We start from the raw sequence: 21,719 nt of genomic DNA, 5'->3' as shown, positions 1-21,719 counted from the left end.
GTGGCGGGATGCTATCCCTCGTGGTGTGGAGACACGGAGTCGAGTGTCTCCAGTACCGTGCCAACCCGATCGCCGGAGTCCCACTGCCGTGGTGACTAGCGGGTCGGAAGGAGGTCGATCCACCCCGACGCTGCGGATCAGTAGGATAACTCCGTGCTCGCCACAGATTCCGGGGGTGGAGGTGAACGAAGAGCGGATCCAGAGTCAGGCTGGACCGCGCAGCAGAAGGGCGTTGCCGGATGTCCTCGTGGAGGAAGAGGTCTCGATTGGGGACCCAACCCAAGATGGCGTCGCAGCACGTGCGTGTGCGGAGGCAGTTACGGACGACCAAAGCAGTGTCGAGTGGGAGGTGATCGCGCCTCTACGGTCGAGCAGTGGGAGTCGATCCCCTACTGACAGACGCAGTGGGTGTTCGAGCCGGAGAGCGAGAGGCTCAGCTGCCGGAGGAAAGAACGGACTTTGTGGCGGAAGTGAGGCAGGTATTGCTGAGGAGCAGGCCGTAACCCTGCCGATACCTACCATCCGGCCCCGTCCCCCAACCCCGTCCATCCCCAAAGTTAGCCCCAAGGCCCTAGTTCAATCCCCTGTCCCTGTCACCTGTTCCTTCGGTTCTACCTCTAGCCTGGGGATGTCAGGGGATTCCCGGGGTCCTACTGAGGAACGGACTGGAAGCCTGGACTGGGGAACTTCGGATGATGGGTCGGAGGGTGGAGGGAGGATTTCCCGACGAGGGTCGGTGCCCAGTGATTGTGCCAGTATGATGAGTATCACGGGTGGACACTGGTCACAGAGGCGGGGAAAGGTTATGCAATCTGAGGGTACTTCAGGGGTATCATCGGGCGGGCCTGAAGAGGAAGAGCCACTAGAATCCAACTCGGAAGAGGTACGGGAAACTAGATGGTGGGCCCCATTATATGAGGGTTATGTCACCTGGATAGACCGCACCCGTTTCATTCTAGAAAGGGATGGGGTGGTTGACCATTGGTGGGCTCCCAGGGATTTCGATGATGAGGCTTACCTCAAGGAGCTACGAGTAAGGTGGGACCGAATTCAAGGGGGTCTTATTACCCCGAAGGGATCTGAAGGGTTAGATGATCCAGTGGAGTTAGATGAGCCCCTGTCATGGGTGTTACCGGGAATGGCTGGGCAAACTAAATTAACCCGGGCCTGTCGAGCTGAACGGGCTATTACGGCCAAATATAAAAGGTCTCATGGGCTTGAATACCCATGTGTCCCCAAACCTCTGATGAGGGAAATAGAGGACAATCGAGAGAGGTGGCTTCGTAATGATATAGAATATTATATCGTTAATAAGGGAGGAGCCATTAAGGGAGTTCAAGCTGAGCAGAGGGTTTCCCAACTGATGAGGGTTTGGAAAATCGGGCGCAGCATTTATATGCACAAGGTGGTGTATTGTAATGAGCGAGGCTTGCCCCGAGAGTATAGTGTGACAGTCAACGATGCAGCGGGGCAGGAGGTGAAGAAACCAGACCCTCGACACTACTATTAGGTCCCGTCAAAGAGTGGTCTGCCCCTTTCTTTAACGCCCCCTGCTGGTCAGTGAGTGAAAGGTTCTTACATTATTATGTAAAGGTAATAACGTTTGACGCTTAATTTGTGTGTTCTTTTACAGTGTTTCCTGGAGCAAGGTACACCAAATTTAGGCCCCAGCCGGGACGGTGGGGATTCACCAGGGGGAGTATATAGCCATGCATAATAATGGTATATTACTTTCCTCTCTGTTGGCAGTAAGTCCTGGTAAGTACAGGTATGCCAGCAGTAGTTATGGAGGTTTTCCCTCACACCATGGTGAGGTGCCCTGTGTATGGAGGGGAGTGGCTGTATGCTCTGAGTCCTTGGATAGTGACATCAAGGATGCGCCTGCCTCCTGAAGTATATAAGGCACAACACAGTTAGTGTCAGTGTGTTCCAGCAGCTGTGGGAAGTTGTTCGGAAGTTGTATTTTCCTGCATAAGGGATTGTAGGAACACTTTGTGACCCTAGTTCAGTAACTAGCGGTCCAGGTTGACCAATCGGCCTGTCTAAGCCAATCTGTGTCCAGGGACCTGGCACAGAGAGGACCTCCCTAGGAGAAGAGGGAATCCCACTTCAATTTGGGAGGCGTACCTGGCAAAGGGACAGCATGGAGGGATGTGCGGCTAGAGCCGGCAGCTGCATGGGGCAGTCTGCTTCATCCCAATCTGCAATAAAGATGACCTTGTTAACGAAACCTCCACTGTGTGAGTGTGAAATTACTCAACAGTGGCAGTCACCACCAAGAAGGAGTTCCTCACCAGGACCATCTCCCTGCGGAAGCACAGATCCTGATGAGGTGGAGGCGCTGCACATGATGTAAGTTGAACTCGCACCCACTACCTCAGCTACCTGTCCTGATGACATCCCTAATACCATCAAGCGGGAGACTCAGGAGTCCTGTTGCCTACAGGTGCACCATCAAACACGAACACGTAATGGGGGTTGGTTGCTAGAGTACCTGGGCCAATGTGAGATTGGGGGGGGGGAAAACCCGTTACATATAATACATATAATTAGGGTGACCATTCGTACCGGTTTTACCGGTACAGTCCCGTTTTTTTGTGTCCTGTCCCGGTTTAAGTCTGTCCCGGTTTTTGTCCCTGGTCCCGGTATTGCGGGGCAGCGGCGGTGAGGAAAATCCGGCGGCCGGTAAGTATTTTGTATTTGTTTGTGTGAATGCTGCCGGGGGGACTGAATGAAGGAGAATGCCGGGGGCGGGACTTAGAATGCCGGCCGGCCCACAGGGAATTGGATGAATGATGCTGCCGGGGGCGGGACTTAGAATGCCGGCCGGCCCGCAGGGGATTGGATGAATGATGCTGCCGGGGGCGGGACCTAGAATTGGTTGCAGGCAGGTCAGAGGAAGCCCGGGGCGGGACTTCCACTTTGTGCAGAGCACACGTGTCTTCCCGCACCCGGCTCCTCTGTGCGCGGTGAGTGTCCCCCTTCTGTCCCGGGTCCCAGTCAGGGTGGTAGTGGGGGTGCGCCTGCCTTTGTACCACCTTGTACCTTTGCCCCCCCAGCGCTCCTAGCATTGCCCCCCCCGGTGCTCCCAGCATTGCCCTCCCCCGGCGCTCCCACCATTGCCCTTCCCGGCGCTCCCACCATTGCCCCCCCGGCGCTCCCACCATTGCCCCCCCCTGGCGCTCCCACCATTGCCCCCCCCCGGCGCTCCCACTATTGCCCCCCCCAGCGCTCCCACTATTGCCCCCCACCATTGCCCCCCCCGGCGCTCCCACCATTGCCCCCCCCGGCGCTCCCACCTTTGCCCATCGGCGCTCACAGCTTTGCCCATCGGTGCTCACAGCTTTGCCCCACGGCGCTCACTTCCCCCCGTCCCCTTGGTGTGGGAGATGGGCTCGGGTGCGGGCAGTGGTTGCTGCGCGGTCGCGGGCGGTGCAGGGGCTGGAGGGCGGTGCAGGGGGAAGCGGGGTGTATCTGTGTGTGTGTATCAGTGTGTGTATCAGTGTGTGTGTGTGTATGGTATCAGTGTGTGTGTGTGTGTGTATGGTATCAGTGTGTGTGTGTGTATCAGTGTGTGTGTGTGTGTGTGTATCAGTGTGTGTGTGTGTGTGTGTGTGTGTGTGTGTGTGTGTGTGTGTGTGTGTGTGTGTGTGTGTGTGTGTGTGTGTGTGTGTGTGTGTGTGTGTGTGTGTGTGTGTGTGTGTGTGTGTATCAGTGGGTGTGTGTGTGTATCAGTGGGGGGGGGGTTGTGTGTATCAGTGGGTGTGTGGGTGTATCAGTGTGTGTGTGTATCAGTGTGTGTGTATCAGTGTGTGTGTGTGTGTGTGTGTGTATCAGTGGGTGTGTGTGTGTATCAGTGGGTGTATCAGTGGGTGTGTGTGTATCAGTGGGTGTGTGTGTATCAGTGGGTGTGTGTGTATCAGTGTGTGTGTGTGTGTGTATCAGTGGGTGTGTGTGTATCAGTGGGTGTGGGTGTATCAGTGGGTGTGTGTGTATCAGTGGGTGTATCAGTGGGTGGGTGTGTGTATCAGTGGGTGGGTGTGTGTATTAGTGGGTGGGTGTGTGTATCAGTGTGTGTGTGTGTGTGTATCAGTGTGTGTGTGTGTGTGTGTGTGTGTATCAGTGTGTGTGTGTGTGTGTGTGTGTGTGTGTGTGTGTGTGTGTGTGTGTGTGTGTGTGTGTGTGTGTGTGTGTGTGTGTGTGTATCAGTGTGTGTGTGTATCAGTGTGTGTGTGTGTGTGTGTGTGTGTGTGTATCAGTGTGTGTGTGTGTGTGTGTGTGTGTGTGTGTGTGTGTGTGTGTGTGTGTGTGTGTGTGTGTGTGTGTGTGTGTGTGTGTGTGTGTGTGTGTGTGTGTGTGTGTGTGTGTGTGTGTGTCAGTGGGTGTGTGTGTGTGTGTCAGTGGGGGTGTGTGTGTATCAGTGGGGGGGTGTATCAGTGGGGGGGGGGTGTATCAGTGGGGGGGGGGGTGTATCAGTCGGTGTGTGTGTGTGTGTTTCAGTGGGGGGGTGTGTGTATCAGTGGGTGGGTGTCTCTCTCCCTCCCTCTGTGTAACAGTATCAGTGTGTGTGTGTAACAGTATCAGTGTGTGTGTATCAGTGGGGGTGTGTGTGTATGTGTGTGTGTGTGTGTGTGTGTGTGTGTGTGTGTGTGTGTGTGTGTGTGTGTGTGTGTGTGTGTGTGTGTGTGTGTGTGTGTGTGTGTGTGTGTATCAGTGGGTGGGTGTGTGTATCAGTGGGGGGGGGTGTTGTGTGTATCAGTGGGTGTGTGGGTGTATCAGTGTGTGTGTGTATCAGTGTGTGTGTATCAGTGTGTGTGTGTGTGTGTGTGTATCAGAGGGTGTGTGTGTGTATCAGTGGGTGTATCAGTGGGTGTGTGTGTATCAGTGGGTGTGTGTGTATCAGTGTGTGTGTGTGTATCAGTGTGTGTGTGTGTATCAGTGGGTGTGTGTGTATCAGTGGGTGTGTGTGTATCAGTGGGTGTGTGTGTATCAGTGGGTGTATCAGTGGGTGGGTGTGTGTATCAGTGGGTGGGTGTGTGTATTAGTGGGTGGGTGTGTGTATCAGTGTGTGTGTGTGTGTGTATCAGTGTGTGTGTGTGTGTGTGTGTGTATCAGTGTGTGTGTGTGTGTCTGTGTATCAGTGTGTGTGTGTGTGTGTGTGTGTGTGTGTGTGTGTGTGTGTGTGTGTGTGTGTGTGTGTGTGTGTCAGTGGGTGTGTGTGTGTGTGTCAGTGGGGGTGTGTGTGTATCAGTGGGGGGGGTGTATCAGTGGGGGGGTGTATCAGTGGGGGGGGGGTGTATCAGTCGGTGTGTGTGTGTGTGTGTGTGTGTTTCAGTGGGGGGGGGGTGTATCAGTGGGTGGGTGTCTCTCTCCCTCCCTCTGTGTAACAGTATCAGTGTGTGTGTGTAACAGTATCAGTGTGTGTGTATCAGTGGGGGTGTGTGTGTGTGTGTGTGTGTGTGTGTGTGTGTGTGTGTGTGTGTGTGTGTGTGTGTGTGTGTGTGTGTGTGTGTGTGTGTGTGTGTGTGTGTGTGTGTGTGTGTGTGTGTGTGTGTGTGTGTGTGTGTGTGTATCAGTGTGTGTGTATCAGTGGGGGTGGGGGTGTATCAGTGTGTGTGTGTGTGTGTATCAGTGTGTGTGTGTGTGTGTGTGTGTGTCAGTGGGTGTGTGTCTCCCTCCCTCTCTCTCCCTCCCTCTCTCTCCCCCACCCTGTCTCCCTCTCTCTCCCCACCCTGTCTCCCTCTCTCTCCCCCACCCTGTCTCCCTCCTTCCCTCCCACCCTCTCTCCCTCCTTCTCTCCCACCCTGTCTCCCTCCCACCCTGTCTCCCTCCTTCCCTGTCTCACCCTCCCTCCCTGTCTCACCCTCCCTGCCTGTCTCACCCTCCCTCCCTGTCTCACCCTCCCTCCCTGTCTCACCCTCCCTCCCTGTCTCACCCTCCCTCCCTGTCTCACCCTCCCTCCCTGTCTCACCCTCCCTCCCTGTCTCACCCTCCCTCCTTCCCTGTCTCACCCCCTGTCTCCATCCTTCCCTATCTCACCCCCTGCCTCCCTCCCTGTCTCACCCCCTGTCTCCATTCTTCCCTGTCTCACCCCTTGCCTCCCTCCCTCACCCATCCTCCCTTCTTGTCTCACCCTTCCTCCCTTCCTCCCTTCCTCCCTGTCTCACCCTTCCTCCCTCCCTCCCTGTCTCACCCTTCCTCCCTGTCTCACCCTCCCTCCCTCCCTGTCTCACCCTCCCTCCCTCCCTGTCTCACCCTCCCTCCCTCCCTGTCTCACCCTCCCTCCCTGTCTCACCCTCCCTCCCTCCCTGTCTCACCCTCCCTGTCTCACCCTCCCTCCCTCCCTGTCTCACCCTCCCTGTCTCACCCTCCCTCCCTGTCTCACCCTCCCTCCCTCCACACGTGTGTGTGTGTGTGTGTGTGTGTGTGTGTGTGTGTGTGTGTGTGTGTGTGTGTGTGTGTGTGTGTGTGTGTGTGTGTGTGTGTGTGTGTGTGTGTGTGTGTGTGTGTGTGTACAATATTTGTACATTATACATAAACATTATACATTATATATATATATAAAACATATATATGTGTCTGTGTGTACAATATTTGTACATTATGTATTATACATGTATTATAAATATTTTTGATAGCTGTGGACCTTATTATATATATTATATATTATACAAACATAAAGCAACTTAAAAAAGGATTCCTATTCAAATCTTAATTGACAGACAAATGTGGTAAGAGTTCAAGAATATCTGTCATACCTGTCTCAAAAGTAATTTGAGTAATAAAAAGACATTTTAAATTGCTACTGTAGCTAGAAAAAAAAATATTTTCCCTAAAATATTTCAGATTTTTATCATTTAGTCAAGGTTGTGAAAGGCATTTCTTGCATTCAAATAGACTGTTAGGTGAATTGGGGTGGGTGGAATAGAGATGGATAATGGGAGTAAGTGCCAAGCGGGAGATGGTTAGGCCCCCTGATGGAGTGGGAGGTAAGGGTTAACCTATTTTCCCCCTAGGAGTTAGTAAAGCATTGACAAGCAATGCCTTGATAGCAGCCTCTTGGTATGTAAGGGGAAGGGGGTATGGTGTGTACTTTTCCAATCCCATTTATTGGCTAAAAACCTTCCTTTGCTATACATTGGAAGTCCATTGGGTATCAAAGGGGTTTTCTTCCATAGAATAATTTAGTGATGTGTATTATTTCAACCTATGGTAGACATATATTATTTCATGTGGATTTTCAGTAAAAGTGACATAGGTAATTGTGACAGTGGCTATCATGATTCTCCTGAATTACTGGCAAAAATGTGCAAATTAGTTGTTTAACACACACTTATTGTGCATTTATAATTTGTGGTGGAGATGGCTTTAAATCTCTAAAAATATGCTGCATTTTTATTTTTTTCACCTGTTTAACCTACTTTATTGAATGTAGGCCTATGGGCACTGTTCAATATGGTGAGTAGTGTGGTAACGCACAACTGACAATATTGTGAATAAAAGTTGAAGCATCATAAACTGTGCATCGCAACGCTTATTGCCATATTGGATAGGGGCCTAAGAGAGTGAGTTAAAACATACATGTCTTGGCATCAATAGATTAACTTTGCTTCTATATTGTCCACCTTATATCAGTGAGATATGTGGAGAATATTAGTTTGAAGCAATAGGCAAAGTTAAACAGTAGAGATTGTCAAAATAGAAGTGTCAAAATCCGTCCCCCAGAATTTCCCAAGCTTTTCCTGCAAAATCCGTTACGCTGTGTAAAATCCATCTACGGAATGTTCCAGTTTCAATCCATACGGATTAATCCAAAACCGCGATTGCATACAATCCAGACATATTTTTTAGAATACAATCCTCTGATTCCACCATGAATTGCCGGTTTGTTAAATTGAACACGGATTACTAATCTGCTATGTGGATTGTCAGTGATACCATATAAAAATTTCTGTGAAGACCCTTTTTAGACTGAACATGGAAATCCGTGGAACAAAGGAACGGACCGATCCGAGGCAGATCCAAATCCGCCAACAAATGTAGTCCATCTCTATTAAACAGGAGGTTTTGACTTATATATAATGTTGCATCAGTTTCTGTGTCTCTTGCTGTCATTTGTATCCCTTTTCAGTCAAACTACATCTAAACAGGTGTAAGGATTTCTGCCGGAGAGACTTTAGTCAAATATATAAAACTAGACAATGGACAGAAGATTAAGTAAGTGACAGGAAAGCTTTAAATATAGTACCCACTGTCCTTAATTTTTCAGGAATTAATGGAGAAAGCTTTGAGTTATACTGTAAGTGCTTAAAATATTACAGGCACCAAAAACATAGAATGTAAGTTCCACAGGGCAGGGACAGTGTCTGCAAAATGTCTCTGTAAAGCGCTACGTAAAACTAGCAGCGCTATACCAGAACAACCAAATATTATAATAATTATTATTATTACAGTACCTCATTTAATATTTATTTGCCTCAAATACCAAATTTTTAAGAACCCATATTAATTTAATGGTATAAATTGACAAGTTATACTTACTAACGATTTATAAAAGTAATTCCAACTCGTGTTTAGGAAAAGAAGGTAACTTTTGATGTGTTACGTCCATTCACGAATTCCATGCTGATTTTTCGTCATTGGCTTGGCTCTGCAACATGTCTTTTGTACGTGTTGAGTTGGCAATCAGCGTAAATAACATGTCCTCGGGATTTTCCATGTTAATTAAATAAAGTTACATCAGTCGTAATCACTTTACAATGATCTCAGACACTTCTCAGGCAGTGTTGTTGCAATGCATTGAATTTGAAACTCATAACAAAAGCATTTCATATTTAGTGTATTGTTTCCTTAAGCATATTTGTCCTTATCCTCACTATTCATTAGTAAATTAGGCTTGGGGTCGAACTTAATTAATTTTTTATGCAGTTTGAAAACACAGGTTATTGTTTTCAAAGTACGTTTCTAATTTAATGTGACTTTGTTTTGGCATTGTTTTGGGATTGTTTTGATCACAATGGAAAATTCCCTTTTCAATGCCGTATTCTAACAGGTGCTGTTATCCGTGTCTTTTTAATGCTCTTTGTCTGGGTGACGGAGGAAACATTTTGCACTCTTTCAAGATCATGGATGTTTTTCTTCATTAGAAAAAAATTGGGCATACTCAAACAACTGGTTCTTAAGGTAATTTTAGAAAATGGATTTGTCATCCTGAAAAGGCTTTGGTCTGAACATTATCTATACAGAATACGTTTGAAACAAAATGCAGTCACACTGCATTAACTAGACAGAAATTGCCCTGTCTTCTGGGATACATTGCTGATGCATTTTGCTGCTATAATGGCACATTGAAGAACTCTGCACAAAGGAAAAGTTTTGAACTGTTTTCTTAGCAATTCCTTTTCTCCTTTACTCTTTATGCTCCTGACATGATCATGGTGATGTCATACCAAAATTAGCATTTTTATACTGTATGAGAATTATTTTGTGGTTTCTGAATCCTGATTATTGTTTAAGTTCTAATAAGTGACAAGGGTTTCAAAGACAGTGCTGCTAATTGAAATATTTTCATTTTAAGGTTAACATTGTGGTACAGCAATATGTGACAATTTGGGGAGGACATTGACTGATCATGAGCAAATGGATAATCCTGGACATATAATGCAAACAGCATTTCTAAGAAATATAGTTTACATACAATAACAGTAAATTAATATAAAGCCCAAGAAAAAAAACAAATAATCATTTGTTTCAGACTATATATATATATATATATATATATATATATATATATATATATATATATACATATACATATATATATATATATATATATGTATATATATATATATAGTCTGAAACAAATGATTATTTGTTTTTTTTCTTGGGCTTTATATTAATTTACTGTTATTGTATGTAAACTATATTTCTTAGAAATGCTGTTTGCATTATATGTCCAGGATTATCCATTTGCTCATGATCAGTCAATGTCCTCCCCAAATTGTCACATATTGCTGTACCACAATGTGTGTGTGTGTGTGTGTGTGTGTGTGTGTGTGTGTGTGTGTGTGTGTGTGTGTGTGTGTGTGTGTGTGTGTGTGTGTGTGTGTGTGTGTGTGTGTGTGTGTGTGTGTGTGTGTATATAGTTAAGTTATGGTGGGTAAAAAATGTGACAAAAACCCTCCACAGTAAAGCATATAGCAAATGGAAATATTACTGTGTGCTCATTTGCATGTCTTAGACAGGTCTGCAACCCTGCCTTTCACCATTATCACCCTGCATACAGTGCTTCCACTGCACCAAGGGATTCTTGGAAATGACAGGCAAATGAGCACACAGTGCCACCTTTTGCTTCAAAACCTATAACATGGTCCCCTATAAGCTTATGCTTGCTGCCTTGCACAGCTTTTGAGCACAGCCTGGGTTAGATGCATAGCCAGTAAACCTACCCACAGACAGCTGTTTCGACCTTAATGAGTCTCATCATTGTGAGGTTGGTTATACTGGCTTTGCAAAATTAAGCTTGAATAGGTTTGACCCCACTTAGTTAAGTTATGGTGGGGAGTTTTGGCAACTGAGAAAGTTTCATACAACCCATAATATATATTAATATGTCAAGGTTTTCCTTAGTGTGTTCCTACTAATGTGAGCTTCGGTGTATCAAACACTAAAAGTATTATGCTAACCAAAGCATCTTTCTGTTTCAGAGTCTGAAGAAAGGAACATTGACCAGGATTTTGAGAGAAGACATAAATAAATGTGTCCTACAGTATACACTATTTATTTAATTTCATTTGTTTCTTTGGCTTAGAAAGTATGACATTGGTTGCTTATTGTATGCACTAATTCTTTATTTAATGAGATTTGCTGTTGTATTAAGATGTTTACTCAATAAAAGGAGAATCTCTAATATTGTAATGGTGTTTATGATTTGAAAGCACAATAATATCTGCAATCACAATCTCCTCATAAGCAATGGAGGACACAATGATTTACTCTCTTCATGCCTCATTGTATCAATTTGATAAAGCTCAATCAAAGTTAATACACATCTGATCAATAGATCTCTGTTCTTCTAACAATTTTCCTCAGAAAAGTTGGAAGATATTGATTATACAGCCTATTCACGTGAATGCGCTGTACGGTGTATTATTGCATAACACTACAGTACTTAGAAAATAGTGATCTTAATGGCATCTAACACTGTAGATTAACAAAAAGCAATCACACATCTGTCACAGGAAACCAGGCATATACACCTTTTTACCAGGATCATTTATTGAACAAAACAGGTAAGTGAAATAAATTGTAAATTTATTCGCATGAAAAGGCATACACACAATGATCCACAAACTACATAAGAAAAGGCACACTTACTGAGGGTCTGGGGTAGAAAACTAGACTGTTCTAGGTGCAGAGAACCCTAAATAAGAGTTTTACCCTGACCGTGACTTAGCCCGAAATCCTCCGGTTCCCAAATCAGCGTGAAGTTCCACAAGCCACCGCTCCCTTCTCTTTTGAGAACTTGGACTCTTTCTTGATCGGGTGTTAGTACCAAACTCCTGAAACGAAAAACGGCTTGCGATCCCAGCCGCAACCGCTACGTTCTCTTCTCAGAACTTGGCCGCCAAACGTCAGGACTGAAAATTTTCCGCCGTTGATTTTTCATTTGCAAAACTTGGCCGCCAAACGTGGTACTTAGAATATTTTCCGGGCAGACTTTTCTGAAGCCGGTGCTCTGATATTAGTGCACTTTCAAAAAGCCTTCCCGCACTTCTGGCGCTGGAAATCTCTACATTCATTGGCGTAGGAGTTTCTTATAGTATTTTGGAGTTTATTCACAAAATACTTTAGCCAATCCGAGCGTGGGAACTTTCTAAACATAGGAAACCATGGTTCGTGTGACTGAGCCTTAACAAGAAGCTACCCTGTAACTGAAAACCAGTCCTGTTGCTATTGAAGATTACTTTGCTCTGTACAATAAAGTTAAAGAAAAGTTCCTGGTGCTCTGTTGGTCACCATACCAGCCCTGCACGAAGTCCAGCACTCTGAGAAATAAGGTAACAACCACTGAACACTAATAACACATCAGCAATATCACTTAAGGAGACAGTGAAACACTTTGATATGTCCCCGCTTCTATTGGCTGGAGGGTAGAGGTGTTACATAAGCTTAAAAGGATCCACTTTGAAGTGGCTAAGACGTTAAATGGGATGCACAATGAGTGCTCATGTGCATGTCATTACCCAGAGGCCCAGGCTGCAGTGGAAGCACTGTATGCATTGTGAGTATAGCACAGGGGTCTGTAACCTCTCAAGGAAGAAAAGCCATTTTATCAAGAATGTCTTTTTCCAAAATATTCAGAGAGCCGCAACACATCCATGAATATTACACCCGACAAAACATACATATACTGTACACACACTAATAGGTATATACTGTATAAGCATTAACATATGACAAAATATGTAGGGGAATAAAATGCATCTCACAATAATAAGTCCCTTTATTTAGTTTTTGTCAGTGATTTTCTGTGCAAAACAGTGTCATTTACAAATACACAATACATACATACATACACTACACCCCCAAAAACACCTACACAACACCCCCCAAATACACAGACACTACCCCCCCCCCCCCTCATACACACATGCTTTAATATGCATATAGACACACACACTCGCTTACATTGGGCCTCTCTCCCTAAATGTCCTGCCGGTGGCTGCTGAAGGGGGTGGGGGTGGGGGGGCAGCTCTCTGCAGGTTGCAGACTCACAGCTGCTGCCTCTGTCCCTCACTATCCTGCCAGTGCTGGTCGGGCCTCTTATTGCCGCCTAGCCCGACTTCTCCCCAGCTGCTGGCCTGAGTCTCTCCTGTACTTCCCACGCCAGGCACAGTGACGTAGGCTCACACCGGAAGTTGCGACACACACTTCAAGTGCGCACCGGTATAATAGCCCAGCATGGGACATTACAGGAGAGAGGCAGGCCAGCAGTTGGGGAGAGTTGGGCGGCAACAAGAGGTCCAACCAGCGCTCTCCTGGCCCCCCACACAGCCACCAAAAGGATAGTGCAGGAGAGAAGCAGCAGCTGGAGAGAGGTGCAAGTAGGAGCAGAAAGAGCCGGTTGCCGACCCCTGGTAAAAGGTACGGCAAGTTTGACCACCTTCCTAAGATATGTGAATGGCAAAAGTGTTCTTTATCTTTTTTGCTTGTGTTGCTTGCCCTATATGGCTACTTTCCTGGTTAGGGATAAAGTAAACAAACGTTTAAAAAATACAAACCCAACAAAAAAGGCTTTAAATAATTATTTTATGTAGCCTTTTTTCTGACACTCTAAAAGAGACTACGGGTGACTGCACACACCTGCGGCCCAGGAGATCTGAGCCTCCGCTAGCTGGGAGCCTGGGAGCTTATTAGCGCAGCGCCTCCACTTACCCAGGATCCCCGTAATATGAGACTCCCCTGGGCAAGAAACATATGCACACAAATATATGATGCAACCAACTTTACTATAATACACGATACCTTAGCACTCTATCATATTAACACACAGCATATAACCCAACACATAACCTATAACGTAATATAACCTTAACTCAGCTAAATGATAATGTTCTTATAACGTGAGTGGCTCGGCCACGCTCTTAATGAGTATTGTCCTGTACAGTAGTGGCTCAGCCACGCTCTTAATGAGTATTTCCTTGTCCCATCACCGCGTGCCCCACACACCATGTCCTTGCACTAATAGAAAGGAGTGTTCCATTTATTAGGCCTTTGGTCACTCACTAGTGTCCTCAAAGAGTTATGCCTAAGGCGGGATCAGCGCCTGTTGGCCGGTGTTGGTGCACTTAACGTAAATACCTTCCGGTCACGGCGGTGACCGGTAATACTTCGAAAAGGATCAGCCGAATCCTTGCTTGTCTTTAATGTCCGCAGTGCAGGTGTCTGGTCCCAAGCAGCTCACCAGCAAACATGCTCCGCACGCTTGTCCCTAACTGTAAGGTGATTGATCGCTAGCACTATGGGCGTCCCTGCAGCACAGCAACCTACTGTGGCTCAGGGGTTTTTCCTAAGGGCCTGCCGGGTAAAGCTAGCCTATGCAGGCGGATCACGGACCCCCTGCACGCATACACCCTCCTCCTTCACCTTCCAGATCCCCTCTGACTAGCGTGACCTCTCCCCCACGCTTCCCTTTCCTCCTCCCGTAATTCTAGCCTTCCGATAGATTCCTCAAGTCAGGTGACTGCCCAGGTGCTCATGGGAGTTGTAGTTCCTCAACAGAGCCTCTCTGCCTTGAGCTGCACAGACTCACCGCTATTGCATCAGCCTCTGCAACACTGTTGCAGACCTCCACATGACTCTCCTGAACAGAGTCAAAACACCAACTGAACACACACTGAACACACATATGAGGTTCCTACCACATCCCTACATTTAGATACAGTATAAAATATCCCAAAAGCAAAACAAACTACTATGGTATGACCAAATATAGACATTCACGCTGATACTTCGTCATGTAAGCAAATAACTTAGCTTTTGGCTGTTTAAAGCTGGCATTATATTGCTGCTACGAATGAAAAATAATTGCTTGTTTAAGAAGGTAATTACAATTATTTGGCAATTGCTCAATGACCATAATTAATGACCCTTTGTGTTGGGCATAAAATATATCCACATTGCATTTAACCAAGGCAATCTGACAGATTTGGATGAACAGTTCAAAGAAATTAGAAGGCTTGCATTCCTTTTGTACTTTCATATGCCCTTCATGTTCTGTAGCTTTCCTTTGTTCGTTTTTCCTGTTTCCTGTACTAATATACCAAAGAGCTCTTTCGCATACCGTTACATGTTGTTAAACAATACTGGTAACATAATACTGTAGATATACAAATAAACGATCACAGTATACCATAGAATTTCTTTATCAGGTAGTGTTAATATGTAATGTTGTTGTTTTTTGTATCTGGACATTGAAATACACTCCCTGCTAATGTTTGCAAGTAAAACCCTACCACTCGTGGATATTTAAAATGTAGCGAGAACACCCGGTAGCTTATTAATTAAACGGCAATCGTGGCATTTCTATGGGAAAATGGCTGTTTTTACACAGATTTACAGTTTTTGCTTGTCCAAAGCGTATCAAAAAAGGTTCTCTTGATACGATTTGCTTCTGACTGCAATTTTCTGCGATGTGCAAATGTTTTTATGAAAATGAGGCAAACTCACAAAAAATACATATTTCTGGAGTATTCATTAAGGTGCGAGGCTGCATATTGCCAGTAAATTCACAGTGAAAAATGTTGCCTCATCAAGGTAGAGGAGACAATGTGGGCTTTTGCTGGAGAAGTGAAAGACTAACCTGCAGATATACTCCACATGGCAAGACAAGTGATATGTGGAAGGATACCTAGGACACAAGCAGATCAAAGATTTTAATATTTATTTATTTTTTACATATTTTCATATTTTATAGGTATCATTCTCTCAGTTACAGTATATTTTGTCTTACAACTTGAAATATGGATTAATCTCTTTTATATGTATTTAATCTTTTTGCATTCTGTATTTCTATATTGATGAAATATGACAACATAACAATCACAGCCACTATACTTGTGTTATTATTCACATATTATACATTGATTTATTATCCTCAACTGAATGATGATCAGATGTGTACTTATTGTGTTATGACCAGTTGTGACTGTGATTGTCAATATGCCTTCTGTGCAATTATTGTTCTTTATTTACCATAAGGTAATTTCTTCTCTCTTTCTTTCTTTTTTTCTTTTCTGAATCATATTTGATACTTTTTCAGTTAGTTTTTAATCTTTTATTATTAATTGTTGTTTGGAGTTTTTTGTTAATAAAGTTTCTGTTGTTTTTATCAATCTTCTGCCTTCAGCCCTGCATGGACTGTGCTGGCATGCGTTCCAACTTGGATGCGGGCGCGCACTTGTGACGTCACTCCATGTCCAAGGTAGATTGGTGGGGCATGGCGTCCTGCCATGATTGTGCGATGCGGCACTGGTGCGCATGCGCGGCGCTGCAGACTTTTGGCGCGAATTGTGGGCTATATCTAGCAGAAGGTATGTATTTGATTATACACCTTGATAAAGTCCTACGGGATGAAACGCATTGGTGCGTTTGTCATGTTCATCTACTTGTGAGTTCATTCATTAAATACCCTCTATTTTATTTTTGGAATTTGCCCATTTATTTTTTCAAAGAATTTCTCCAGTTGCAGTGCACCTTTGCTCTACTCTATTCCTAGAGGTTTGTAAGCAAATGGGCTAACTCTCTCCCTCAAAAGCCCACATTTGTCTACATCAGGGAAGAAAGACCTCTGGCTCTCACATTCTGGACGACAATGCATCAAGTCTGGCAAAATGTGCATTTAAATCACATGTGAAATAATAGGATTTTTATGCATAGATCATTCTTAATTGATACTGCGAAAATGCCAGAGTTTAGTGAATAGGTTCCTCTTTGAGAGCAAAACTATATTATTGCTCATTTAAAGTTACCAGAATGGGGCATATTTTCAACTCTAGATTATTATGTTCACCCACAAACACAAAGTAATGATGTCTTAAAATCTTCTATTTCTTAAACTTTCAATGTAAGTAGCTCTCTAGGACACAGAGCTGAATAGAAAGAAGGTCAATGCATTTAATCATGCCAGGTTTTTCTACTGTGTTTAATTGTGACGCGTAACAATGAAAAACATGGCTCATCTTTAAAAAATTTAAGTAGAATTATTTACAGTTTAAAAGTGTTTACAATGTCTAAGGTTCCACTATGGTGACATTTTATTTAACCTACCATCAAAGCCATGTGAATGGTTTATCAGCCTACTACACTACTGTATTTTAAAAAAAAACAAAGCAAGGGATTGGCTGGTCAGCGGACCTGAAAAAATGCACTAACAACTCATAAAAACTCAAAAAATAAACAAGATTTATTAAACTATATAATAAAAACAGGGGACAAAGTGGGGAAAAAACAAGTGGATTCTCCTCCCACGCGTTTCTCGCTGCAGTAGCGCTTTATACTACTACTATTCTATGTATAAATACAAATTTTAGTTAGATGATTGACACCTTCCTTACCAAATATTTGAAATTGTGAGTACAGTCTTCTCCGTGACCGGAGTGGAGAGACGGGAACTGAGGCGGCTAGTGACGTAGCAGACACATGGACGGTGGAAGTGAGAGTGACCACAGACCCGTGAATCGTCTCCATCTGGCAGCCAAAGCAGAGATCCTGCATCCCTGATGACCAGATGTGTACTACATAGTGGTAACATGTCCCTAACATGTACTGCCTGATATTTTCAACCTAAGTGTACGTGCAATACTTACTTACCTGTGATGAGCCAATGTAATCACTTTTAATACACTATGAGTTGTGCGCTGTTTTTTTCTTCCTATAGTACTGATAGTACCTTTCCTTGGTACTATATTTGTCTATAGGCACCTCTTTCATTTATGATATATAGGAGCCAATATAGTATTACCCTATTGCCATTAGTATGTAATTGTGATTTCAGGTGAAGAGGAGACGGTCCACTACGTGTTTTGATTATAGTATTTCTGGTTTGTTCTTTTTTCAATTGCTTGTTTAATAAATACATATTTTTGTTCCCACTCTGAGTGTCCCATTTGGAGTTTCTGCGAGTCCTGTCTTTTGGGACTTGCTCTTTTCTCTTCATTGTTACAGCGGTCTATTTGACTCCAGGGAGCCCCGCCTGTATTATACAGGTTTAGTTGTTGGTATTTCATTTATTTGGTAGTCGTGCTTTTTCAGTTTGTTTTGTATACTCTATATCCAAAAGCCTGTCCTGTCTTCCCCACTACCATCGGTGGACACTCAGCAATCCTTTAAGCTCACAGGTACAGCACAACGAGAGTACAGGTAACAGTGAAATCTCCCAGAGGGTGGGGGAACACCTGTTACATTTGGAGGCACTGTTGAGATTATTATTATCAGGACAGGCTTTTTCAGCAAGAGACGGTGGTACTCTCCTGTCTTCAAAATTAGAGGGCCCATGGGTGTAGTTTCCATAGGGGACCTATGGGGTCTACAGGACTGGGCTCCCTGCTAGATGGAGCTATAATGTGTACCCCTCCTCTGTAAGTAAGCGTGCAGGTATCGGAGGAGGGGCGCTTGACCTTCAGGCAGCCAAGACCTCTGTTTGAGGAGCTGCAGGTATAATATGACAGTCCCCACTAGGGGGAGGTTGCCGTGCGTTCTATTGCTATGAAGTGGTGTGGGGGAACTGTCCCAAGGTCTCCAACCAAGGGAACTGCAGCCCGCACCATGCCATCCTGAGGCTGTGGACATGGTGCCGCAGCCCGTGTGGAGATGCGTGGAGGCTGAGAGAAAGCGGGTGCTTTCCCTGGCCATAGTACTCGGGCTATGGGGGGTGTTCCTGGGGGCGTTCCTAGTGATGTCACAGAGCTGGTTCGCCCTCTTTGGGCGAACCACTCACGTGACCGTCCTGTCGCATGAGAAATCAGTTTTAACTGATTTCTCGCGCATCGTGCGCCCCCTCCTGTCTCCGCGCGCCTGCAGGCCGCATGTACGCGAACACTGCCATAAGGCAGTCTGTTCGCTCAGCGTGCGGACGCAACGTGTGGTCTGAGGTACCATAGATGCAGCCTAAGGACTGATCTGTAGGGCTCCTGGGGGTGTTTGGGGATCTTGGGGACCCAGAAACTTGGGAAGGGGACTATGGCATTACTGTCCAAATGGAGGGTGTTCTCAAAGATCGGGAGACCAGAGCCTCGATTTTAAAGGAGCTATAGTATTACACCAAGTGAAAGAGCGGTTCCCACAAACACGGGATATGGCGATACTCCGTGGCAAGGTTTGCAGAGTTGCAAGGTTTGCAGAGTTGCAAGCTTTCTGTTGCAAAATTGGGCAGGGCTTGGGGCAAAGTGAAGCTGCGCCCTGAAATGTGCTTGGTTCCGTGCAAAAGCTGAAGCCGCGCCCATCTAGAATGTGCCTGTATTCCTGGATCCACCGGGGGGAATAAGCAAGCGATTATGTGTCACCACTGGGACATAACCGGACACAAGCTACTGTACCGCACCCTCAGTTGCACGTGGCGAGACCAAGAAGCAGGAGCTGTATGAGACTGTTCCCGCTTAATACTTCCACTACTATGGCCGAGAAAGCTGCTCCCTTGTATACCATACCAGGAGATATCCTGCTGGTAAATATCAATGGGGAGGACTTTCTGCAGGGTGTGTGTTCAAGATTGGATTTCCCAGTTGGGGAATTGACAGCGACATCCTGGTGCAAGAAGCCTCATCTGCACCCAGTATTGACTTCACCACCGGCGCCTTCCCAGAAGGATGTGCGGGACTTGTACGAATTAATTTGCGACATGCAAAAATGTATGGAGACTGCATCTCCCCGAGATGCACAGGGCTGCATACTGGCTCTCTATGACGTGCTACACTGTTACTATTGCCACCATACAGCCAGCATGGTCTTCATCGACTGCAGTGACATCGGAGAAGACTTTACCCAACATCCCGGTAATGAGTGTGGCGTCCTGCCGGAAGCTACTCACCCAGGTGTCCAGTGCTGTGCTGCTGGAGCTAGAGATGGGAGGCTGCTTTGCGGTACTCTAACCGGAGTATCGCCACCTGTGGTGGTACAAAACGGCCATCCGGGGCGAGAGAGTGTTGCAGACCGTCAGTGACGTTATCAGAGGCGACCCCACCCGAGCGGAAGATGTCCGGGGACCCGGAAGATCTTCGAGAGGCATCAGAGATGACTGCTCCTGGCCGGAAGGATCCAGCCCAGCAGACCGGTGTGGATGCATCTGATTCCCAGGTTCCGGCGATGACAGCGGCCTACCTGACCGTCGAGGGTGCTTTGGCCTAGCTGGTTCCTGCGGAGGTGGCCATCTTGGAGGTACAGGTTGGTACTTCTTTTTCAGTTGATGTTGACACCCTTCCGGTGCAACCAGAAGTCTTCATCCCGACTTCGGCTGCCGGGGCGAATACGGAAGTTGTGACCTTTGCTCCGGTAAGTAAGGCCGAGGTCGCAAAATTTGCTAAGCTGTGTCGTGTCCGAGGCAAAGCCCTGGACAGACATGCTGCCAAGAACACTACCTATAACAAGGTATTGGCGGTGATGGACCGAGGTAGCCACCAGGCCTCTAGGGCATTGGGACAAAATTCTAAGGTTAAGGCCTCACCAAGCGCTACCCAGGACAATAGTAGTAGCTTTAGGGGTGATAGTTGGTTCTTTCTCACATTGGTGTCAGCACCTCCATCTTCCGCAGGTTCCAGGGGTTGTGGAAGCAACCCTTGTGGAAGAACTCTCTCTTCCCCCAGACAGACTGCACGCCCAGGCAGAAGTATATTTTCAAAACAGGAACACTTTATTCGTCACTGAGCATATAACAGCATACACTGGATACATAGCTTTCACTAGGCCTCTAGCCTCCAGATGGTCCCTGGACTCAAACCCCCAGCCATGGGCACCAAGGGTGGTCCATGCTCTTCCCTAACTCCTTGATAGAGTAAGGGGTACGGTACTCATTCCCACTCCCTATCGGGAAGGGACAGAAGGTGCCAGAGCCCTGAACACCTTTGTGTGAGACCAGCCTCTCCCAAAGGGGAGAGACAACTGGAATACTTTAAGTGTGCTGTCCCTTAAGGACTGAGGGGGAGTGTCCAAGGTCTGAGCCCCTTATTGGGCAACACAAGACTTAGCCCACCTCCCCCCCCCTTGTCACTCAAGAGAGCTGATTGCTGGTGGGAAAAACCCTGGATTGGGTCTAACACTGTCTGCACTGATACCAGGACTTACATGTCAGGCAGGGTAGATTAGTAGCCAAGTAAATATTTTTTTCAATTTTTAAGGTATAACAGTACAGCAGCAACATGCAGCCTAACAACCAACAGTTAAACTCTGCAACAAATAGCTTCAATCCGCAGAATTCAGATTACAGTTTCTGGTTTGAATTATTAATCCATTATGTGGAATTGCTAGTGAGAAAATAAATTGGGAAAAGACGAATTGCCCTTTTTGAGACTGATCCACAGGAATCTGTGGACCAAAGAAACCGGACAATCTGAGGCGGATTCAAATCCGCAAAAAAATGTGCCCATCTCTAGAGAACAGGAGCCTAGCAATGTACCTATTGTCCCTCCAGCACACATAATCTCCTCTATCACTCTGAGACTTTTGCAAAAAATCATTGCTGCTCAGCCAGACAATCCTGTGGGTCTTCCTGTGCCTCTGGCTAAGCTCTTTGTTCCCCCACACTTTTGCAAAGAGGTACTATGTTGGGGACACATATTGAAGTACATAGGATATCCAGGTGAAACAGAGACCTCGGATTTCCATCTCATTTAATTTATGCTGGCCTGTGATCCACCAGAACATCAAGAAGCTGGTGGCCTTCTGTACTGTCTGCCCTTAGACTAAAGTTCCCTGAGCATTACCATATGGCTTAGTACAGCCTTGACCCACTCCGGACTGTCCATGGACTCATCTGGACATGAACTTACCATCCGCAGTGGAGCTGCAATATCTGATGTCTTTATTAAAGAAATCTTCAGGCTGCATTGTGGTCCGTTAGTCTTTGTCTCCGATAGGAGAGCTCAGTTTGTCTCTAAATTTTGGTAAACTTTTTATCTGTGTCTGGGTATGTCCTTACACCACTTCTCTGCCTATCTCCCCCCAGA

General features: G+C 45.9%; 1 protein-coding gene across 3 annotated transcripts in view; it reads left to right on the top strand.

The window, feature by feature from the left end:
- Window positions 1-10,895, top strand: part of LOC142488750 (tachykinin-like peptide) — a 44,395-nt gene extending 33,500 nt beyond the window's left edge. For all 3 annotated transcript variants that reach the window (XM_075589131.1, XM_075589132.1, XM_075589130.1), the window contains one exon: window positions 10,707-10,895. In XM_075589131.1, coding sequence (XP_075445246.1) covers window positions 10,707-10,756 — 50 coding nt within the window. In that variant the 3' untranslated portion in view covers window positions 10,757-10,895. The remainder of the gene's footprint in view (window positions 1-10,706) is intronic.
- The last annotated feature ends 10,824 nt before the right edge of the window (window positions 10,896-21,719 follow it).

The sequence above is a fragment of the Ascaphus truei genome, chromosome 2, assembly GCF_040206685.1.
Source record: "Ascaphus truei isolate aAscTru1 chromosome 2, aAscTru1.hap1, whole genome shotgun sequence".
NCBI lineage: Eukaryota > Metazoa > Chordata > Amphibia > Anura > Ascaphidae > Ascaphus > Ascaphus truei.
The sequence above is the reverse complement of the archived record's forward strand: the minus strand, read 5'-3'. Positions and strand labels throughout refer to the sequence as shown.